This window comes from Camelina sativa, chromosome 6, assembly GCF_030686135.1.
Source record: "Camelina sativa cultivar CO46 ecotype springtype chromosome 6, ASM3068613v1".
In the NCBI taxonomy this organism is placed as follows: Eukaryota; Viridiplantae; Streptophyta; class Magnoliopsida; order Brassicales; family Brassicaceae; genus Camelina; species Camelina sativa.
Window position 1 is genome coordinate 13,380,676 of NC_141885.1, and position 22,120 is coordinate 13,402,795.

A 22,120-nucleotide genomic window follows, 5' to 3' on the forward strand; every position below is an offset into this window, starting at 1 on the left:
AAAACAAAAAGATGTTTTTATTTAGATTTACATTTTTGTGAATCTAAATAAAAATAAAATTATAAAAGTTCTCGAGATCTTCTCTCCCCTCTCTGTCTTTTTTTTTGGTGCAAATCTCTCCCCTCTCTATCTCTAAATCTCCTTTCCTCTTCAGATCTCCTCTTCTCATTGTCTCCATATTTCCTCTCTCTTCTCTTCTCGTCGTCTCCCTCCGCCGCAGCTACCACCAAACCCACTCGATTCAACTGAAACCCGTTCTGCTTCCACATCTTCCACCATTTCTTGTCACCTTAACTCCAGATCTGGCTATCTCTACTACACAAAATCTATTTCTATAGAAACCCAGAAGCAGCCATGGTAATTCCTCAACTCCGCCTCTTAATCTCCATCTTTAATGATGAAGTTTTTGTTTACGAGCTTGATTTTGTAGATTTCAGATGAGGTATTTGTTGTCTTGAAGCCTAGTGATAAAGTTTGTAGAGATAATATGAAGATTGGGATGTGGGAATGAGGAAGCAAGCTTTGATTAAGCTTAACGAATGGAGTTTCTTAACGCTTAAAGATGAGAAATTTAGGTTTACTTTTTGTGATTGTTTTTTATTTCCTTTGGTTTGGTTTTTAATTGTAGAAGAGGATGAGGAAAGGAACTAAAATTGGTAATCACGGTATGAAGCTTTTTCACTTGGATTTTAAGATTGATACATGTGGGATTTATGGTTTGAATTTTGTCTGTTATTTCAGACTTAAAAAATTAATGATGGTTCATAGAATCGTTGATGTGGTGCAGGTCTCGTTTTGGTGTCTTTGTAGATGAGGACCAAAACAAAACTTTATAAGGCACATATATATGGTAATTGCTTCATTGAGCTTATCGGCACATATATCTTTGCATCATATTAGCATGCTTTTGTCTTCATAAGGCAATTAGCAATGATTCTGCGTGAAGCGCTTAACACCAAAACAAAACTTTGTATATATATTTTTTATGACTTTTGATTGCTAATAATAATCTGTTTGGTTTCTCCAGTGTTATTGTGGGAGAGAACTCAACCGTCTTTGGGAAAAACGCACCAAGCAGTGACAGGGAAGATGATGAAGATAGGATTGAAAAGGGTGCTGCAGCTTTCAATTCCTCCTGGTTACCGGGAAGTGACCCCAAGTATGTCTTTCTTCCTCGAGTCTCAAACCAATGACCCAAACCCTTTTGATGTTCAAAGTTAGGTTCTTTCACTATCCCTCCATCCCTCATGTTTATGAAAACTTTTGTAATATTTGCGACTTGTACTCTTGGATGTTTTCTTGAACTTATGTTGGATGTAAAATTAAACTTATGTCTTTGTTTAATTTCATGTTTGTTATGTTTTAGTTATAGTTTTTATAATCAGTTTTGGTATTATAAAATCAAATAATTCATTTTTTAAAAACATGATAATTAAACATTCGTCAAACAGTCACCGAAACGTACACAAAACAATAACCAAAACAGTCGCAAATGAGTAACCAGATCAATCGCTAAAGCGTTGCAATTCAGTCGCTAAATTTAGCGACTGTTTGGCGAGGGAAGAATAACCACAATTATCAGTCGTCAATTAGTAGCTCCATTTCGACTGTTTAGTGACTGATTATTTTAGCGACGCACTGTTTACCGACTACGCATGTCAGTCGCCAATCAGTCGTTACTAAGTAGTTTGCGACTGAATAGTGACTGTTTTTGTAGTCGGCGATTCCATGTTTTCTTGTAGTGGTAGCTCAAACCTCGATTAATCCGCAGCCACAAAAAAAACCCTAGTTCCCTAATCCTTCTCTTCTCCGATTTCTTCTCTCTTCTCCAATCTCTTCTCTCTTTTCCGGTGAGTCTCCTCCTCTTCTCTCAGTTCTAGTAAACCTTTCTCGAACCCTTCTCCTCCTCTTCTCTCAGATCCGACTCGATCTCTTCTCTCTTTGTCGGTTAAACTCGATCTCTTCTCTCAAGGTCCGATAAGTCTCCTCCTCTCCTCTTCTATCTCTTTGAAGTTAGAAAGTTTTCTTAGATTAGGGTTTTGATTTGGGGTTTAGGGTTTCGATTCGATTTAGGATTTTAATTCGATTTTAGGGTTTCGAATTTGGGGATTCAATTTGGAGTTTAGGGTTATAATTCGATTTGGGTTTTAATTCGATTTTTGGGTTTCGAATTTGGGGATTTAATTTGGGGTTTAGGGATTCAATTTAGGGTTTCGAATTTGGGGATTTAATTAAGGATTTCGAATTTTGGGATTTAATTCGGTTTTAGTGTTATGATTTTAGGGTTTTAATTTTTTGTTTTTAATTTTGTATAATTTAGGGTTCTAATGAGATTTTTTTTCTGCTTTCAGATGTCTTCTAGAGAGCAACACGGTTCTGTACTCCTCCAGTCTCTACTCGAAGGAAAACTTCTGCTTTTGCTCATCCCCAAAGATTACCTTCTCCCGCTTCTTCTCAAGGTACATCACCGGCGATGCAGGATAATCTACATGGAAGCTCTCCGGCGATGCCTGATGATCCTCCTACAGCAATCATTTTTTACTTTGGAAGAGTTACTTGCAAGTCCCGGACGTGCTACCTTACCGAAACTAGATCCTAAGCGACCTTCGGGTACCCTCTGGTGAGACTGTTTCAAAGTATCTTCTCCTGTCTAATTTTTTTTTTTGTATTTTCATAGTACCTCACTCGATTTATCCTTTGCTTTGTAGGTTTTACCAGGACTCTTCAGTGGCTTATTTTGTAAGTTTGCTTTGTGTTTGATGTGCTTTAATTATAGATTTTGTGTTTTAATTATTAATGCATGTGATGTTTTTTGAAGCAAACATATAGTTTGAACTGAGTTTGAAACTAAGTTGAAGAGTCGGATTAGTGATCAAGTGTGTCAGTGGAAGCGTAAGTGGAAGCAAAAAGGTGATGAAGCAATGCCGCGGTGGCTTGATCCTACAGTATGGGAAGGGTTGGTCAAGTTTTGGCTTGAACCAAAGTCAGAAGCAACGAGTATCAACAGTCGTAATGCTCGGTATAGTGATCCTGATGGCACCAGAATACACAAACACCGATCTGGTCAGACATATTTTAAAGCCCGAGCACGAAAGCATGTAAGTATACCTCTTAAAGTTTCTTATTTAACACGTTTATTCACTGTTTATGAGCATTGATCACTGTCTAATCAAATACTTGTTTCATAACTCTTGTGTTAGTATGAGAAGACCGGTGATCCATTACCTGATTTACTGCTTGTCCTAGAAGAGACTCATAGGGAACTTGATGGGTCTTTTGTTGATGGAATGTCTGAGAAAATCTACCATCAAGTGTCATCGAGGATAGCTGAAGCTGAATCTTTGCTACTCTCTTGGGATAATGTGGAGAGCAGTGCTTCTGGCGGGTTATCTCTTACCGCAAAGAACCAAATATATGCTGAGGTAAAATTCTTGCAAGTTCATTGTTTATGTATCTTTGTTATAGTTTCTCTTTGTATCAATGTCTAACTGTTGGTGTGTCTCTCTTATGTTGGCAGGTTGCTCCGAAGAAAACGAACAGGATATATGGGGTTGGGAACTTTCAAGCAGAAGCATCTTCGGATCACATTGGTCAACCGCTTCCTCCTACTGAAGATCCACATGATCTTGCTGCAAAGCTTGCTGCTGCTGAAGCTACCCTTGCAACTCAGGCGACTCAGTTACAGAAGATGCATAGTTATGATGTTTACTTTGATTATCTTGCAGAGAAAGATCCTGAGTTTGCTGCAAGATTTCGCCGAGAGGATCCAGCTGCCAGAGACACAACCACCGGAGAGGCAACCGGCGGAGAAGCTACCGGCGGCCAAGCAAATTGATGAACTCTCTTTCTCTCTTTCTCTCTTAATGTGTAATGTGTAATGTTTAGCTTAGAACTTGATCCCTTGTAAACTTATTTTATTATTAGAAAACTTAGTAATTCTAATTACAGCTTTAATTTACATAAGTTATAAGATTTAATTCTAATTACAGGTTTAATTTTAATTACAGGTTAAATTCTAATTGCCGGTTTAATTCTAATTAAGCTAATCAAAATGAAATTTTTTTTTTATACCATTATTATTATTTGCACAGAAAAAATAATGCAAAAGCATCACAAATTTGCGAGGGAGTTACTAGATAGTAATTTTGCAAGGAAATTTCTTTATAAACAAGTCTTCGCAATTTGCGCTTAGTTTGCGAGGGAATTTTTTTCCTCACAAAGGTTGCGAGGGATTTGCAACGTTGACCGATTTGCGAAAAGCGATTTGCGGGGAACGGACTTTCCTCGCAAATCTCTCGCTATTGTCGATTTGCGAGGGATTCGCTACATATTTGTCCATCGCAAAACCGTTGTTTTCTTGTAGTGGATTTACATGTTCGTTTGGTGGCTTACTTGCCACTTCATCAATTAAAAAATAACATCGGATGAATCATTCCATGTCATCATCATCAAAGGAAATACGAAATGTCTTTTTTTCTACACGTCTTGTTCTTCACCTTGTTCAAAAAGGATTTACATGTTCTTCACCTTGTTCTTCACATCAACAGAGATATCCAAAACTTAATTTTTGAACGTCCAATTCGTCATCGTCTTCCTCATTATTCTTTTTCGTTCATCGTGCTCTGATATGTGATGGATCCGGTTGCGATAATTGTTGTTCTGATAATTGGATAAATAAACACAAATATGTATTTAACATTAATGATAGAGGGTGTAGAGTTGTGCAGATAGATGCGCAAAACTTGTCCAATGTAGTATTGTTGTAATATATTTATTTACTTTCAGTTTCTTTCTTGTAATAACTTAGCCGAAAAGCAATATAGATCATTTGTTTACGTTCAGTTTTTTTCTTGTAATAAGTTAGCCACAAGCAATATAAATCAGCCGTCATATGAATTTACGCAACATTTCGTCTTCCATGAAATATTATAACTCAGCCGTAAAACTATATAAATAAGCCGTCATATGAATCTATGCAACCTTTCGTTTTCCGTGAAATATTATAACTCAGCCGCGAAGCAATATAAATCAGTTGTCGTATTTCATTAAATGACAGCGATAATAAAAAATCTTAATCAGTCAGAAAAATGGTTTAAATCACGGGCTATTATCAGAACACTCAAAAACAAAGATTCGACACATACGGGAACCCAAAAATACGAACACGAGTGTAGACGAAATGCGACAGTGATGATGACGAGAGAGACAATCGCCGATAAGCGGCCAGAAGAGACAACCGTACTTTCGTTTATCTTATTATTATTTATAACATATGTTCTATTACATAGGTATCTGTGATAGGGAATTTTTTTATATAAAACAAGAAACAAACCACACGTTAAGTTTAAATGATGAAGCCATGCATAGTCCATAGTTTACCAAACCTCATATAATCAAATTAATTAAGATCATGCTCGCTAGACATGTAAAACCGTGAAGAAACACCAATGTACAGACGAATTCAACGGTTGAATAAGGTACATATAGAACATAACATATGATTATAAGTCTCACCATAATTCTGTAATGTATATGTTGTGTGTGCGTACGTGCGTACATGTTGAGATGAAAATGCTACTACGTGACTAAACATTAGTCGGATTTTCAGTTTCCGACATGGAGCCGCCCTCCATAGCCGCCTTTCGGCCTCTTTCTGACCGGCTATTCTCTGCAAATTTAAGGCTACCTTCATGCAATCCTTGCCGCTTTTCTTCCTCAGTCCACTCCGCTGCATAGTAATGTTCTTCTTTTGATTTCTTCTCATCACTTGTTGGTCCAAAGAACATACTACCCCATTGTGGAAAATGTATAAACGCAACCAAAAGCGTAAAAATCATTGCCATGATTCCCATTAGCGACAAGCCATCAGCAGTGTGGAATTTTGATGAAGAGAAAAAGACTAGTTGAGTCAGTCCCGATCCAAAATTCCCTCCCGCACCGGTAAGTCCTGATATTAGTCCTAGAGAGCGACGCGACACAAAAGGAACAATGCCAAAGATGGCCCCACAAGCAGCTTGTACGCCGACTGAGAAGAGCATCATGGCTAAAATAGCTATAGGAAGTGAAGTAGCACGGCCGAGCCAAACACAGAAAAGACCACCAGAAGTTTGTAATATCCAAAGGGTCCATAACCTCCCTCTCATGCCGAAATATCGAGCTGACATGTCAGATGCATAGCCACCAAGAGGACGAGCAAAGAAGTTAGCCATACCAAAGCTGGCTGCTATCATACCAGCTGTATGGAGTTGAAGTTGAAACCTAATATACGTAAAGCACAAGAAACAGATCAGGTTACTTGTGATTAAAGAAACTCAAAATCGTTAACCAAAACTTGTTATTTATGTTAATTCAAACCTGTCGAAGAAATACTCTGAGATAACATTGTTGATGGTCATTTCGATTCCCATGGAAAATCCATAGAGAAGGAACAAGACATATGTTCTGTAGTTCATCACAGCATACCAAAACACCTAAAAGATACAAAATTAATTTGTTAAGGAAACAAGAATAATTTTAATTTTATTTCAACTTATAGATATTGATATGTTTTATTAAGTACCTTGGAGAACCTGTCTTTGGAAACTTCACCTTTCTTCTGTAGAGTACTTAGGTTTCCATCAGGAAGATCTTGTCCAAGAGTGAGCACAAGAATGCCCATAATGACCTGTAGAAACCCAGGGACGAAGAAGGCGATCCTCCATGCCACGAAGGGACTGGCTCCGGCGAGTTTGATGACATGGAAGACCATTGGCATGAGTAACTGAGTCACGCCTCCTCCCATGTCACCCCACCCTCCGGCACATCCGTTGACCAGTCCGATGATCTTGCCGTTGAACATGACGCTCGTCCAGTATTGACAAGACACAAACGTGGCTAGACAAAAACCAATCATGAAGCGGACGGCTAGGTAGCCACCAGCGTCAGACACAAAGGACATGCTGAAGACTGTTGGAGCCGATAGCATCAGCAAAAAAGCAGTCCCGTACCTGTTTCATTTTTATCGGAAGTCGCTCATCAGTAGTTGGAATGAATACTTATAATGAAAAGAAAAGAAAAATTAAAGAAAACACAGTTAAAATTGAAAAAAAAAAAAAAAAAATGCATGCCTATGTAGATCATAAAGTTTGGCGTTAAAAAAATGATGTAGATCATAAAAACATGTGACGGGATTGATGACGGTTGTAATATTTCCTAAAGCCAATAAAAATTTGATTGGTTTATATTTTGCCTAATAGAAGTTTGAACAATATTGTTGAGAATATTTAAACCTTTAAGAGTCTCTTTTGCTATCGTCCAATCTGCCTCATATAACTCTTCGAACTAGAGTCTATGGATGATACATTAGATCTTATTATATAAAAGTTTGATGTCAAAATTACTCATTAACAAGATCATAACACGTGTCAATTGTATTGATAAGATGTCGACACTTGTCCAGATTACTGATTAACATGATCGCGACATGTGTTAAATTAACAAGCTTAGATTTTGACACATGTTAAGTTAAACGCTAGAAAAAAAAAAGTTAAAAAAATATTTACCAAACAAAAAAAAACTAATCCAAAATCAAAAAAGAAATATTTATCTATCACCGGAAATAGATCATATGTCTTATTAATAAAGATGTATATTAAGTAATGGTCGAAAATGCTTGTAGATAAACCTCATATATGTCTGGATTTAATTATGCTTCATATATGGGTAGACAAACTAAGTCAATGTGTACGTATAATATTTATATAATGTTACACATATATCTTCAACTACTTTCACCTATCTGACTATTTCCACATCTATAAATAATAGATATCATATTATTTTAAAATTTTCATTTTTTTCATTGTCTAAAATAGTTTACCAAAATACAAGGTTCCAAAATTACAACTTAGACGATGGTAAGGACTTTTAATATGTTTGTCTTATACAATTTTGGATGAAGAATCTATTTTTTTATTCCTTCTTTTTATTATTTTAATGTAATTATGTTATAGTTTTATTAGATTTTAGTTATATTCTTTAGTTAAATTAGATTTTCTTATTAGAAATTCCGTGATATTTTGAAATAATTTTTTTTGCTATTATTTTGAGTTTCTTTTTTTTTCCGTTAAAGATATGTAAGATCTTTCTTTATTTATTCCTTTTAAAATAAATATTTTAAATTTCTTATGCTGTACTATTTTAGATTTTTATTTTAATATATATTTTATATCTATAAATTATCTAAGACTCCTATATCATCGTGTATAATTTTTTTTTTAACTGTCTTTTAATTTTTCATATTTTATTGGGTTGGTCATAAACTCATTGCAATCATGTAGATATTTTTTTCTCAGTTTTTCATCCAAAATATTTTTTTTCATTAAACAGTTTTAGAGGTTAAACAAACTGTCACTATAAACTTTAGTGGTGAAAAGAAGCTACGTCAAAATGAAAGTAAAGAGATAAAAATTAGTTTAATTTGTTCAAGAATACATTTTATAGATAGTGATAAAGAGTGCATTTTAACAATAAAATATTTTACCGTACAAGAACACATTATTAGTGGTAAAATATAGAGTAAAATTATACGTAGATGCTAATAAGATTACACTTTGACGAGTTGATTGCATGTAAAAAAATTTATGAATAAGTTGTTGATTGTTTTTGAAATTTGACAATAATATAATATTCGTAATGGATAATGTTTAAAAAACATTTTGGTGGTCGATAATTTAGCTTTAGGTTAATTTAAGAATTGTAATAATAAAGTAAAAATAGATAAAACTTCTTTCTAATTAAAAATATTTAATTAGAAATAGATAAAACTTCTTTCTAATTAAAAATAGATAAAACTTATTATAATTAGATAAAAATAGATAAATAGATAATTTAGCTTTAGGTTATTTATCTATTAAAGTAAAAATAGATAAAACTTCTTTCTAATTTAAAATATTTATCTTTTTATTTCTGAAAAATATATTTCACTTACAAAATATTATTTTTATATTAAAAAAAAAGTTTTATTAAATAATTTTAAAACCCGCACATTGTGCGGATCCTAATCTAGTTAATTATTATAATTCTATACTTTTGTTTTTTGTATTTTCCCATGATATGATAAAATGTTTCATATTGGTGACTGGTGAGTCCTAGATCTAATGTATGTGTTGTAACAGCACGTTCGTTCGTTAAGTCCATAGTCAAGATAATTTCGCTAGTAAACACATTCGAATATAGTTGTAAAACATAGTAAGTACGTACCTAGCCCCGAGCAAGTCACAAACAGCTCCCATAGCGAGTCTAGAGAAAATGGCTCCAGAAACTGAGGCGACTCCGGCGTTTCCAATATCATTTTTGGTCAAATCGAGGTTATCTCTGATGATCGGAACGAGAGGTGCGGCGGCAAACGTGGAGATGAAGCAAGTGAAAAAAGAGATCCATCCTAAGTGGAAAGCTCTCATGTGAGGTTTGGCAAACGAGAATGGTTTGAATACCTTTGCTCTATGCTCTGAGTCAACCGGCAAGGCAAAGTTAGCCGTTGGATCATCAGATTGAACAGGCTGAGACGCAGGGGCATCTTCGCCTTGGACAGAGAAGGAGAAAACTTGTTCCCTCGCCGTGACTCCATGCATGGAGGTCCCAATGGAGCCTTCTTCATCATTATGGTAAGCCATTATTCCCAAGAAATGGGAGAAGAAGACTCTTTCTTCTTGAGAGGCAACGTGCTTCTCGTCCTTCCCACGCCTTTTCTTTTTGGTTTTCTAGGTTTGTCGGTTTTATTTTTTTTCATGCCATATATATAAACGTAGAAATATCGCATATTCGTTTGGGACAATTAAAAAATATATTTTATGGAAGATTTGGTAAAATATGGTTATTTATTTATAAGTAATTAGAATACTCTGTAAATAACTTTCCTTTTATATATCCAGCGTGTCCTTATAATAACGTATAGGGTCAATAAAATGATTCACTTCCTCGTCTCTCAACCAATCAGAATGTTCTATCTAATATTTTATTTAAAAAATAAATCAAAATTAATTTAAAAAGCAAAACAAATTAAGGAAACAAATTTTATATATTTTTATTTAAAGAAATTTAAATATTGTTTTGGTGTAGATTTTACAATTAAACAAGGTTATATATTGGTTTGAGTTTATAAATGAGAATTAGGATTTAGATTTTACAATTAAAACGAAACTATATGTCGGTTTGGGTTTACAAATGAGGTAGTTAGAGTTTAGATTTTACAGTAAGAACAAAATTGTATGTCAGTTTGGGTTTACAAATGAGATGGTTAGGTTTTAGATTTTATAATTAGAACAAAATTATATGTCGGTTTGGGTTTACAAATGAGATGGTTAGGGTTTAGATTTTACAATTAGAACAAAATTATATGTTGGTTTGGGTTTACAAATGAGATGGTTAGGATTTAGATTTTACAATTAAAACGAAATTATATGTCGGTTTGAGTTTATAAAAGAATAATTTAAGTTTTTAATTTTATAATAATATATACAAATTTTATTTCCTTATTTTAGAAGTTCAGGGGTGAACCCAAATATCTCTCCAATAAAATTTGTATAAGGGTGTAAATAGTTTCCTGACATGAGTCAAATAGTTATTCTAACAAAACATAAACTGAAAATTACAAAATTTATGGTGTCATACACCATAACACCCATGCTTCTTAAATTAAACCCCGTAAATATTTACGGATATACCAAAATTCTTAAATTAAAAAAAAAAACTTCCAATATATATCGATAAAATCAACTAAAGTCGGTTTATGTTAAAGAGAAGTAGCCACAACCATATCTGACTAGAGACTTTGGCGGATGTGTAGACTAATCCACCATTTTAAAAACAGTTTCAGCAAATAGGGTATTGCATCTACAATTTGCATAGTAACATGAATGTTAAAATAAGTACTTGGAAAAAGTAAAAGCTAACTTTCTTGTATGCCAAAAGGAATATCCAATTAAACAGAAGTAAATCATGTAATATGGTCGTTGACAATATCGCATTATATAATACTAATACTCCATGTTTATGTATCACGCTGTCAATCTCTTAATAAATTATAATTGCAACTTGGTAGACCTCACGAAGACATAACCAAGTGCTCATCGTCGACTAGTAAAAATGTTGTCATCCCGTGTTAGAAATTTTATACAAATAAGTGTATCATTTTAAAAATCATAAAAATATTTGGTTATTATTACCCTTCTAGTCCACGATTAGCACTTGCTAATCAACTAAGCTATGCGAGTATGCGACAATATTGACTAATTTCACCGTCCATAATATATAACTAGATATGGTACGTTACGTATGTGTACCTACCAAAAAGTAATCTAGTGTTGCCGTACGAGAACCTAACTCGATCTGGTGCGTACGGTGGGGCACCGGCATATCATCAAGCTGATCGTCGTCATGTTGCTTCCCTTATTCATGCCTCCTCTCTTCTCTCTTCTTGATTATTAATTACAAAACATTTGTATATAGAAATACATAGTATTTTATTTGCGTTGTTGAAGGTTTTAGAACAATTTTTGGGTTCACTCGTAAGGTGAACCCCCTTGTTGACTTCTCCTTATTTTAACCAATTATAATTTAACATATCACAAAACATTTAATAACCTATTCATTCATTTCCTTATAAAATAAGGAAACAAAATTTGTATATATTATTATAAGATTAATAACTCAAACCGCTCTTTTATAAACCCAAACCGATATATAATTTCATTCTAATTATAAAATCTAAACCCTAACCATTTCATTTGTAAACCCCAAACCGACATATAATTTCATTCTAATTGTAAAATCTAAACCCTAATCATCTCATTTGTACACCCAAACCCACATAAAATTTCATTTTAATTGTAAAACCTAATCCCTAACTATTTTATTTGTAAATCCAAACCGACATATAATTTCATTCTAATTGTAAAATCTAAACCCTAATCATCTGATTTGTAAACCCAAACCGACATATAATTTTTATTCTAATTATAAAATCTAAACCTTAACCATCTCAATTGTAAACCCAAACCGACACATAATTTTGTTGTAATTGTAAAATCTAAATCAAGCCAATATTTAACTTTCCTTAATTAAAAGTATACATAATTTTGTTTCCTTCATTTGTTTTTCTTTTTAATATAATTTTGATTTATTTTTAAAATAAAATAATATATAGAAGATTTTGATTGGTTAAAAATGAGGAAGTGAACAAAGGGGTTCACCTAGAAGTGAACTTAAGTATTTTTCAAGGTTTTATATACTACAAGTGATTGCTACATTTTACCGAAGAAACATTGACTATATATGCATTCGCCATTCGATGCTATTTATTTGATCACATCATCAAATTTAAATGATGGCTACGACATATATATGTTTTTTTGGTTTAAAATATATATGTTTATATTGATTGATTAACGCGATAGTCAAAATTAAATAATTGATTGCATATATATATATATATATATATATATATATATATATATATATATATATATATATAAGTGAACCCACAACCACGATGGATGCTGGTTAAGTCATATAGATACGTGGGACGGGAACTTGTTGAATTATTAAAAAAAAAAAAAAAAGATAGTCAGAAGCTCTTATCAAATGAAAATTAAAAGCTATGAGTATTATAATGACCGTACAGATCATGCGTCTCAATCTCTATCACAAAATCCAGGCTGTGCTAAGTTATGTATTAGGCATATTCTGTTCTCATGTAACTTTCAAAAGCCAAAGACTAACGGAGTCTAAACCATATTTCTCATTACCTACTTCCAATTTTCCCTCTTTTAGATGTTTTATTTTTTTTGACAAATTTCGTCAACTTTATGAACAAATTTTAAAGTCCAAAGTCAAAAAAACTCTTCACATAATATAATACTTCGATTAATTAATTTCAAAATGTGGAAACAATATATCAAATAGATTTTGACAACTTGTAACTTGATCCTGAACTTGCTAGAAAGATATAAAATTAAACTTATAAATGCTAAAATGAGGTTAGGTCCCCCACGTCATACTAGCCAATGAGATGACACGTGCGTTTACAAAAGATATATAGCAAATTTTTCTATTATTTCCCAAATTTGTGTCCAAATTTTCTGTTGAATGATATATTTTGTTGTGACTTTCCAAAAAAATAGTTCAGAAATATTTAAATGAATATCATATTTTTAAAATATGACATAACATTAATTCAGCATTAATTATTACTGAATACGGTCTAACCGAGTTTTCAATTTTTTTGCTTTCTAATTTTATAATTATATATAACTAAGTAATGTAATGGACTTATTTTAAGCCCATGAAAAAAGAACTAAAATTTAATAGATGTAAGGCACAATATCGGTAAAGATGAGATACATTACATTAGGCGAGGTGTAATAACACTTCGTAATGTTGTTGTTATTAATTATTTCAATTCAAAATAATTAATAAGAACGACCCACGTAATTTTGGTAACAAAAGTCTGCGAGGTGCAATAGAAGTGTCCTACAATTATTTTAGAAATTTACCATAGGAGAATTAGAGCATAATTGATCTAGTTTTTTTTGTTTTAGGTTTTTTCCTAGTTCTAGGTACACCAAACATCTATATACTAAGTAATTATTTTATGATTAATTTATGATATGAAAAATTCTCTAATTAGACGAATTATTTTTTTCTAGTTTTATAAAATTATTTCTTAGTCATAAAACTTATAAATCATGTTATTTTATCATTTAATATATAGTTCGTTCATATACCAATTTTTAATGTAACCTATAATCAACAGTTTCTAAACAATAGTCTAATTTTTTTTTGACAGAAAAACATTTAATAAAGTAGGAATTGAAATAGCAATGAAAAATATATTTCTTTCATTTATAGTTTTAAAATTTATTACAGAACTTATTTTTATATTTATATAATTTTTAATTTTTTTTTATTATAATGTGCGGTGTGCACCATACTAAAAGATGTTGTAGATTCGTCACTGATTATGTAGTCTTATTAAAAAAATGCATGGGAGAACTGAACATACTCAGAATTTCAAACCAGAATTTTGAAGTTTCTCTTGAATGATCATGTCTATTTTGTTCACCATTCCAGGAGTCAAGTAATTATTCCAATCACCGACTTCTCCTTTACGGAAAAATGTTTTGTTATCTCTACCATTATATAATTTTCCGGTCTTGTTGATCTCCAAACTGCTCAGATTACGTAGAGAACAAAGATCTACAATCTCATCCATCGATCCACTCTCTCCTTCTTCCTTCGTAAAAGGACAACCTAAGAACTCAGCAAGTCTCTTGATCTGCTCATGAGGTTCTGCTTTCATCTCCTCATACTTCATAAAAAGCACATGATTGGGATCTTCTAAGCTTCCTCTCCAGTAGCTTAAGACTTGATCCCAAAAAGGTCCAAAAAGGCTGACTCCCCTACAAAAAGACTCAAACGTATCCTCGAAACTACTTATTACTTCATCGTTAATTTGTTTCTTACAGAAGAAGTGCCAATATGAAACCAAAGTGTCTTTCACGTTCCTGGACATATACACAATTTTACAAGTGGAATTTTTGAGACCTTCTTGCAGCGCATGTAACGGCATGTGTGTCGAAAACAGCCTTGGAGACGATGAGGAGTTGGTTAGGTCCGGTTTTTCGCTATAGTAATAGAGATTCATCTCAAGATAGGGTACAAGAACGTGCGGGTTATCAGAAAGAAGAGGATGATGATGATCATGAAGAGAAGAGTATTTTGATCTATGAAGGAGTGCGAATGTAAGTGCTTTAAGCCAAGTTGTGCCACATTTAGGGAACGAAGCAACAATGACATCGGTGTCTTGAGGCTTGAAGTTTTTTTGGAATCTGAGGACAGCTTGTAGAGCATGGTGAGTATACTAACATCCTTGGTACTTACAAACATCTTTTCCACTGGAATCTTTGTCCGAAGGAAGTGAAGAGATGAGAGTCTTTGTTTCTTCATTTAACTCATCGTTTCTCAAGTTCACCGAAATCTTTTGCTCATCCATTCTAAAGCGAATAATAATGAACCTAGACAATAATATTTGTTTATTTGTTAATCAGTCATGGTGGTTGGTATAGGATTTTGTTGTGGTAGCGAGGATTTTTTTGGCTTGGTTGGTTGTAGTTTTGGAGTCTTTCCACAATTATATTTAAATCTAAATCCACATCTACCGTACATATTTTTCAAGTATACCGCCTATTTCTGTTTCTTCCTTTTTCGGCTGTAGAAACATGAAAACGTACTACCACAACTTTTGGGTTGTGGAAATTAATAGTCTTATTTAAAAACAATTTCAAAAGTAACCTAACTTAAAAAACTACAGTATATGTGAAACATTAGAAGCCATTAAGCTAAAATAAAATTGGGTTTTAACGAGTTTCAGTTTAAGCCCAATATTGTAGGAACTAAACTTCTATGCCAATCAATATACATCTAATCAAAGTATATGTTAACACTAGGATTCAATTTATTATATTGTACTAGGACCCGTTCGATGACCCGTTTCCATGAGAGGATTTTCAAAATGTCATTTTAAAAGAATTTATTAGTATTTTTTAGTAAATGCAATATATTTTCTGAAAATAAATATATAAAAAACATTTACTGTTAACGTTTATTCTTATATCAAAAAACATTTTATTGTTAACGTTTGTTCTTTATCACCACCTAAGTCTTTGTGAACTAATTAAACCAATTTTTGTTCATATACTTTCACTTTGACATAATTCTTTTTCACCACTAAAATTTGTTTGTGATAGTTTGTATAACCACTAAAATATTTCACTAAAATTGTTTAATCAAAAAAATTGTAGATAAAAAACTAACATGATTGCAATTTGAGAAATTGAAAGATAGTTAATTTGACATAATAAGAATTAAAAAGAAAAAATTATAAGCAAGACGATATATGAGTCTTAGATAATTTAGAGATATAAAATATAAAATAAGAAATAATTTAAAAATACACTAACATTAAAATATATATATTTTTTTAAAAAGAATAAATATTGATCTTACATATCCTTAACTAAAGAAAAAAAAATACAAAATAATATAAAAAACATTTTAAAATCATCACGAATTTCTAATAAAAATCAAATTTAACTAAATAACTTAACTAAAATCTAAAAATACTACAACATAATTAAATTAAAATATTTAAAAAGGAATAAACAAATTTAAGTTAGTAGATTTCCTTTTTAAACTAGGTTTATAACTTTTACTTTTTAATTTTTAGTTTTTTAAATGTTTTAATAATTTTAGAATTGACACATGTCAAGATCATATCTATACAATTAATAAGATATATTTTTGTCTAATCAAAGTATCAAACTTAAGTAAAGAGTAATATGCATCGGCGATTAAAACTCTTCTCATCATGTGTCTACAATGTTAAACTTTACATATTTCCACCCCAAAAAAAATGTAAACTTTACATACATTAAAACCTCTATAAATTAATAAAGTTGGGACCATGAAAATTTATTAATTTAAGGAGGTTTTAATTTATCAATAAATTAATAATTAATAATTAATAGAGAGACTTTCTTAATTTGGTAATTTTTTCAAAAGAAAGAGTAAAAATAAGATTGAATTAATATAACTAATCTTTTTATAGAATAATAATTATTATTACTATATTTTAAAGAAAATACTCAAAGTTTTTATATAGTAAAAATATTAGAAATGAACTCTAACAAAAATTAGTGTGTATATATCCATAAATTTTGATAATTTTATATAATTATTAATTTATATTATTGATGGGACCATATTTTTATAAAAGATTTTCAAAAAAATTATTATTTTATTATTTTATCAAATTGTATCCAAAATTGTACTGCCCAACTTAAAAGCTGAAAAATATATTAATTTATAGCAATTAATATTTTAAAGAGTATTAGGGGGTGATATTAGTTTGAAATTTATGAAGATTTTTGAAGAGCTCAACAAAATCATTAAAAATAAATAAGTGAAATATTGTTAAAGATTGCTAGAGAGCTTTGTTGATTAGTTTTCAAAATTTTTGTAAAGTCTTCCAAACAAGCTCTGTATTTTTATGATATTTTCCATGACTTTATTTTGTAAAGAAAGTGTCTAAAATCATGAACCAATAAAATAATAATTGAACTCATTAACAATCCTAGATTATTTTGTTTTAATTGAATAACACAAAACTTTTAATGATTTTATAAAAGTCTAAATCCAATAACCCAAATATGTTAAGATTTTAAATGATTTTTTACAAATCACAAACTAATAACATTAAAATCTTGATCTAATAACAACATATTCTAGATAACATTTAAAATTTTTAAAACTCTATTCAAATCTCAAACCAATAACCCCAATTATTTAAAGAGTAATATGCACCGCCGATCAAAACTCTTCTCATACAAACAAAGTTTTCTTCCCTTTGATCTATTTAACGAAACAGCACCGTTTTTGGCTTTGTTATGTCGCGCAACTCTCACCAAAGAAGAAACCTTTTATAAGTCGATTTTAGGGTCTTTTGGCTACCCTTACCTTGAAATCCAATATTTCAGGATACGAGATTATGGCAGAAACAGAGAGAGCGATACTAGGGTTCCTACAGAACAATGCGCAGATCCCTGATTCTGGTCAATTCTCTTCCGACCACAACCTTGATCATGATCAAGTCAAGGACGTCATCAAAAGGCTCCAAGCTTTTCGTTACATCGATGCTCAGGTACGTACTCTCTTTCGGCATTATCGTAATCTTAGAGATCTTGTATCCGTCTCTATGGGGACAGAGGAGAGAACTTACAGGGTTAAGTAGATTTTAATCTGAGTATTTATCTCTACAGGAAATTACGAGGGTGGTGACATGGGTTTTGACTGAAGAAGGAAAGAAATTGAAACGATCTGACCCGTTTTTTTTTTTAATAATAAATAATAATAAAAAAAACACTACAACTACTAGTCCTATACTCACTAGTCACCTAACCACAAACACAACCAACAACAGAAAACATATACCAATAACCAATAAATAATTCAATCATAAACTAATGATCCAAACAGCATAAAACAGAGAACCAACATTCCTAAACAACATTATAGGGCTCAACTCTAACAACCTCCTCTTCATTGCCTTGATTCCACGATCACACCTTGCCCTTACCTGCATCACAAACACAAATTGCAATGCATGAGTATTTTATAAACACTCAGTAAGGCAATCCTCTCATCTACTGGGCTATACACACAAGCAATAGAGAAACTCTAACCATCAAACAACAATCAACAAACAAACCAGGCTCTGCATCGACCGACACCATCAGAAACCAACATCGACCGACACAGGGTATGCATCGATCGACACAAGGTTCAACTGCATCGACCGATGCTCCCACTTGCATCGATCCACACATGCTCGAAATCACGCGGAAACCCTAATCGCATCGACCTCGCACTAGCATCGACCGACGCACATAGTGCATCGACTGATGCTCATGCGAGCATTGTTTTCCCTGAAGCTTCTCGCTGGATCTCCGTTCCTGCAACCACAAGAAACGATCCCAAGCCACAAAAAAGCTTCCCAGCGCCTCAAAAAACATACTAACAAGCCTAACAACGCAGAAACAAACAGATCAGAGTAATCTCCAGCCTTGATAAGCCATGGTCATGCACTTACCTTTGCCACATAAGGAATCCGACCCAAACACAGGAAGAAAACGTTCCTAAGAAGCTCCTACAACGATCCCAGCTACAGATCTCTACAGGAACAGCTTGAAATCTCCCAAAAACCTCAAGAACGCTCAAGAACACTTTCTCTCTTCTCTTTTCTCTCAAAAATGGCTAAAGTCGTCTAATGAGACAAAAAACGACTTAAGGGTTTTTCTCCTTTCCATTTGCCTAACTTAAGTCAAAACGCAGGAAATTGAGTCAGCATCGACCGATGCTCCTCCAGCATCGATCGATGCACATCCCAAACCGGAATTCCGGTTCGCGGATGTTACAGAAGTATGCTGCACAAGGATCACCGGAGGTACAACTTTTCTTAGCTGTACCAGAAGAAGGTAGCATATCAATGGTTGAGCTCAAGGTATTCACAGTGGGATTTGTAACCTTAGTCATCATGCAATTAAGAAAAAAAAAACGTCCTTAAAAATTCTTGATAATTTTACAGAAAAAGCTAGGCAAATCGATGGATTTTGCTTGGAAATATGCTAAAGAATACAAGTGGTTGGAATTGGAAAACAAGCAAGTCTCGAGGAAGGTAATTGTTAAAGAAACTGTTCTGAAATTGTTAAGTTTAATGTTTCGTTTATTCCCTTTAATCTCTTTGTTTAGATGTTTGGTTTATTGTAGTCTACTTACATCAATAGCTCTCATCTCATGAGCCATATATTTTATTGTAGGTTCAACATGTAGAAGATAAAGTGAAAAGAATGCTTCTAGAGATACAACAAGGGAAGGTTTGTATCATGTACATTAATTAAGTAGAGAGAATTTTGTATATATTGCTTTTGGCTTTATCATTGAGTGTCTCTTTCTTCTACCTCTCAGGTTATTGACAATGACGGTATCAATTTTCTCAAAGGCAGAAATTTCATCAAAGAAGTGTAATTTGATTCTCTACTTTATCTTTTGTATTTTGTTTAGAATATTTTTTTTTATTTTGATCAAGATGTTTATATTCTTTCTATGTTTCCAGGAAGTGGAATGGGTTTTGTTGCATAAAGAAAGGTCCTAACTATGCTCCCGAGAGAACGATAGTGTCAACCGATTTGACTCGAGAAAATCTACAAAAGTTTGTCCTATTTCCCTTGCCTCTTTTCAACTGTACATATGTTAAAATTATTACAGTAACATTGGTATCGTACACTCTCCTGCAGCTGGAAAGAGTTAGAGTTTAAAGAGCATAACTTCAATGCTAAAGGAGCTCCTGTTAAGGCTGGTCTTCTTCACCCTCTTCTCAAGGTAAGCTGACAACAACAACAAAATTATTGTATGATCACTTTTGTTGTGTAGGCTTTTTTACTTAATAACAAACTTCTTAAACTCTGTCTCAGGTGAGGAAGCAGTTCAAAGACATATTTGTTCAGATGGGGTGAGTGAGACTCTTGGAATATATAATGTAGTTTTTCTTTTCATTATTCCTATATTTCTGGTTAATCTTAATGGTGGCCTTTCTGTGGTAATTACAGGTTTGAAGAGATGCCAACAAATAACTTTGTGGAGAGCAGGTATATATAAGGCTTAGGTAGATGTTATTAGAGACACTTGTTATTGCTATTGTACTGATCTGAACCTGTTTCCTTGTAAAATTGTAGCTTCTGGAATTTTGATGCATTGTTCCAGCCTCAGCAGCACCCTGCTCGAGATTCTCACGACACTTTCTTTCTCAAAGGTTCGAATCTTTTGAGTGTACTTAAGTCTCTGTTGCTTGATGGCATCCCAATGACTATCTTTAACTCTTGTAAAACTTCCTTTGATTCAATGTAGCTCCTTGTACGACAAGAACACTTCCAGAAGATTATGTTGAGAGGGTGAAACGTGTTCATGAGTCTGATGGATATGGATCAAGAGGGTAAATTATAATAATGACTTGTATATTTCTGGTTAATTACAACTAATTTTGTAATCTTATTGACATGACCTTTTTGCATTGAAGGTATGATTGTGATTGGAAGAGAGAAGAAGCAAACAAGAACCTTCTCCGAACTCACACAACAGCTGTTTCTTCTAGGATGCTTAATGCACTAGCACAGGTTTGACTAGACTATTAGCTTACTTAGTCGTTTCAATTCTCAATTCCATAACTGTGTTCTGTTTACTAAATTTTTGTATCTGTGTGTAGAAACCTTTTGTCCCGAAGAAGTATTTCTCGATTGATCGTGTGTTCAGAAACGAGGCTGTTGATCGGACCCATCTAGCAGAGTTCAATCAAATGGAAGGTATATATAGTACTACTGATTAGATTAGCTTCAGTTGGTTCGGTAACCTTTTATGAATTTTTCATATTAATGGTGTCTTATGTTTTGATCAGGTTTAATATGTGACCGGGGACTTACACTGGGAGACCTGATTGGTGTACTAAAAGATTTCTTCGCACGCTTAGGTAAACGCTTCCTTAGTTTCGCTGTTTGGTACTCATACACAAGAGAGAGAAACAAAAATCTCATGCGTTTATGTTTTTTTTAGGTATGACAAAGCTGCTGTTCAAGCCAGCTTACAACCCTTACACTGAGCCAAGTATGGAGATCATCAGGTAACTACAGATGAAATCTATGATAAATTTATAATGTGTAGACTAAGATATTTTCTTAATTTACCGAGAGATAACCCTGTCTGTTGTTACTGTTGTTACTGGATTTCAGTTACCATGAAAAGTTAGGGAAGTGGGTGGAGATTGGAAATTCTGGAATGTTCAGACCTGAAATGCTCCGACCGATGGGTCTACCTGAAGATGTCCAAGTCATAGCTTGGGGTCTTGGGCTTGAAAGGTAATGATTTTTGAATTTCACCCACAAACAACATCTCATGTGTTCATTGCTGATATATATATTTTTTTCTTTTGATTTGTGTTCATAAAACCAACCAGGCCAACAATGACATTATATGGTATCGAGAACATACGAGATTTGTTCGGACACAAGGTAACTACAATGGTGTTTTTCTTCTTAACGACATTTTTAGTTAGCCATTCCCTTATTTTCCATTGCCATACATACTCAAATCCACATTTCGGTTTTCTGTCGCAGGTGGATCTCGGTCTCATTAAACGGAATCCGATTTGCCGAATTGGAATCTGAGTGAGATTTTATCGTCTACTTGGTTCAAAATGGTCTCCTCTTTGAGTCTTTTTCCTATCACCTCTTGTGCATACTCGACTTCAATTACATACAATGCAATCTAACATTTCCTATGTTTGTTTGGTTATTGATGTATGTATAAAAGATCGTGCTTAATGCCAAGTACCTTGCAGAGTTAAATGATACATGAATTAATTTATAGCTCTACCCCTGGGAAGTGTCAGTCTCATGATTTAACCAGACAAAAGTTAACGAATCTAAAGTAAGTACCCAAAATAACACATAATATAGTTTTTACATAAAACCACTAT

General features: G+C 32.9%; 2 protein-coding genes, 1 long non-coding RNA gene and 1 pseudogene across 10 annotated transcripts; 2 read left to right on the forward strand and 2 right to left on the reverse strand.

Annotated features, from left to right (window-relative positions):
- Positions 1–3,963, forward strand: LOC104790759 (putative transposase-like protein At4g04430). 8 transcript variants are annotated; one of them, XR_768813.3, is made up of 8 exons: positions 23–357; positions 431–665; positions 788–850; positions 1,028–2,620; positions 2,709–2,739; positions 2,819–3,098; positions 3,201–3,422; positions 3,518–3,963. It is a non-coding gene; the product is annotated as a putative transposase-like protein At4g04430 (long non-coding RNA). The 8 variants fall into 8 exon arrangements; XR_015558975.1 differs by lacking the exon at positions 431–665 and having other exon boundaries at positions 38–357; positions 1,028–2,739; XR_015558976.1 differs by lacking the exons at positions 23–357; positions 431–665; positions 788–850 and having other exon boundaries at positions 2,352–2,620; positions 2,830–3,098.
- Positions 3,964–5,374: 1,411 nt separating this feature from the next.
- LOC104790760 (high affinity nitrate transporter 2.6-like) lies at positions 5,375–9,748 on the reverse strand. The gene is made up of 4 exons (XM_010516544.2): positions 9,241–9,748; positions 6,560–6,986; positions 6,355–6,470; positions 5,375–6,258 (listed from the first exon to the last, which is right to left on the reverse strand). Exons 1-4 carry the CDS (start codon positions 9,651–9,653, stop codon positions 5,586–5,588), a joined length of 1,629 nt encoding a protein of 542 aa, XP_010514846.1. The 5' UTR covers positions 9,654–9,748; the 3' UTR covers positions 5,375–5,585.
- Positions 9,749–13,986: 4,238 nt separating this feature from the next.
- Positions 13,987–18,139, reverse strand: LOC104790761 (cytosolic sulfotransferase 5-like; annotated as a pseudogene).
- On the forward strand, positions 17,452–22,008 carry LOC104698863 (phenylalanine--tRNA ligase alpha subunit, cytoplasmic-like). The gene is made up of 19 exons (XM_010414250.2): positions 17,452–17,737; positions 17,856–17,898; positions 19,011–19,096; positions 19,181–19,270; positions 19,413–19,469; positions 19,561–19,616; positions 19,709–19,804; positions 19,890–19,974; positions 20,067–20,104; positions 20,202–20,240; positions 20,328–20,404; positions 20,500–20,584; positions 20,669–20,765; positions 20,855–20,951; positions 21,044–21,115; positions 21,199–21,265; positions 21,375–21,500; positions 21,599–21,653; positions 21,759–22,008. The coding sequence occupies exons 1-19, from the start codon at positions 17,585–17,587 to the stop codon at positions 21,807–21,809; spliced, it is 1,470 nt and encodes a 489-aa protein (XP_010412552.1). The 5' UTR covers positions 17,452–17,584; the 3' UTR covers positions 21,810–22,008.
- The last annotated feature ends 112 nt before the right edge of the window (positions 22,009–22,120 follow it).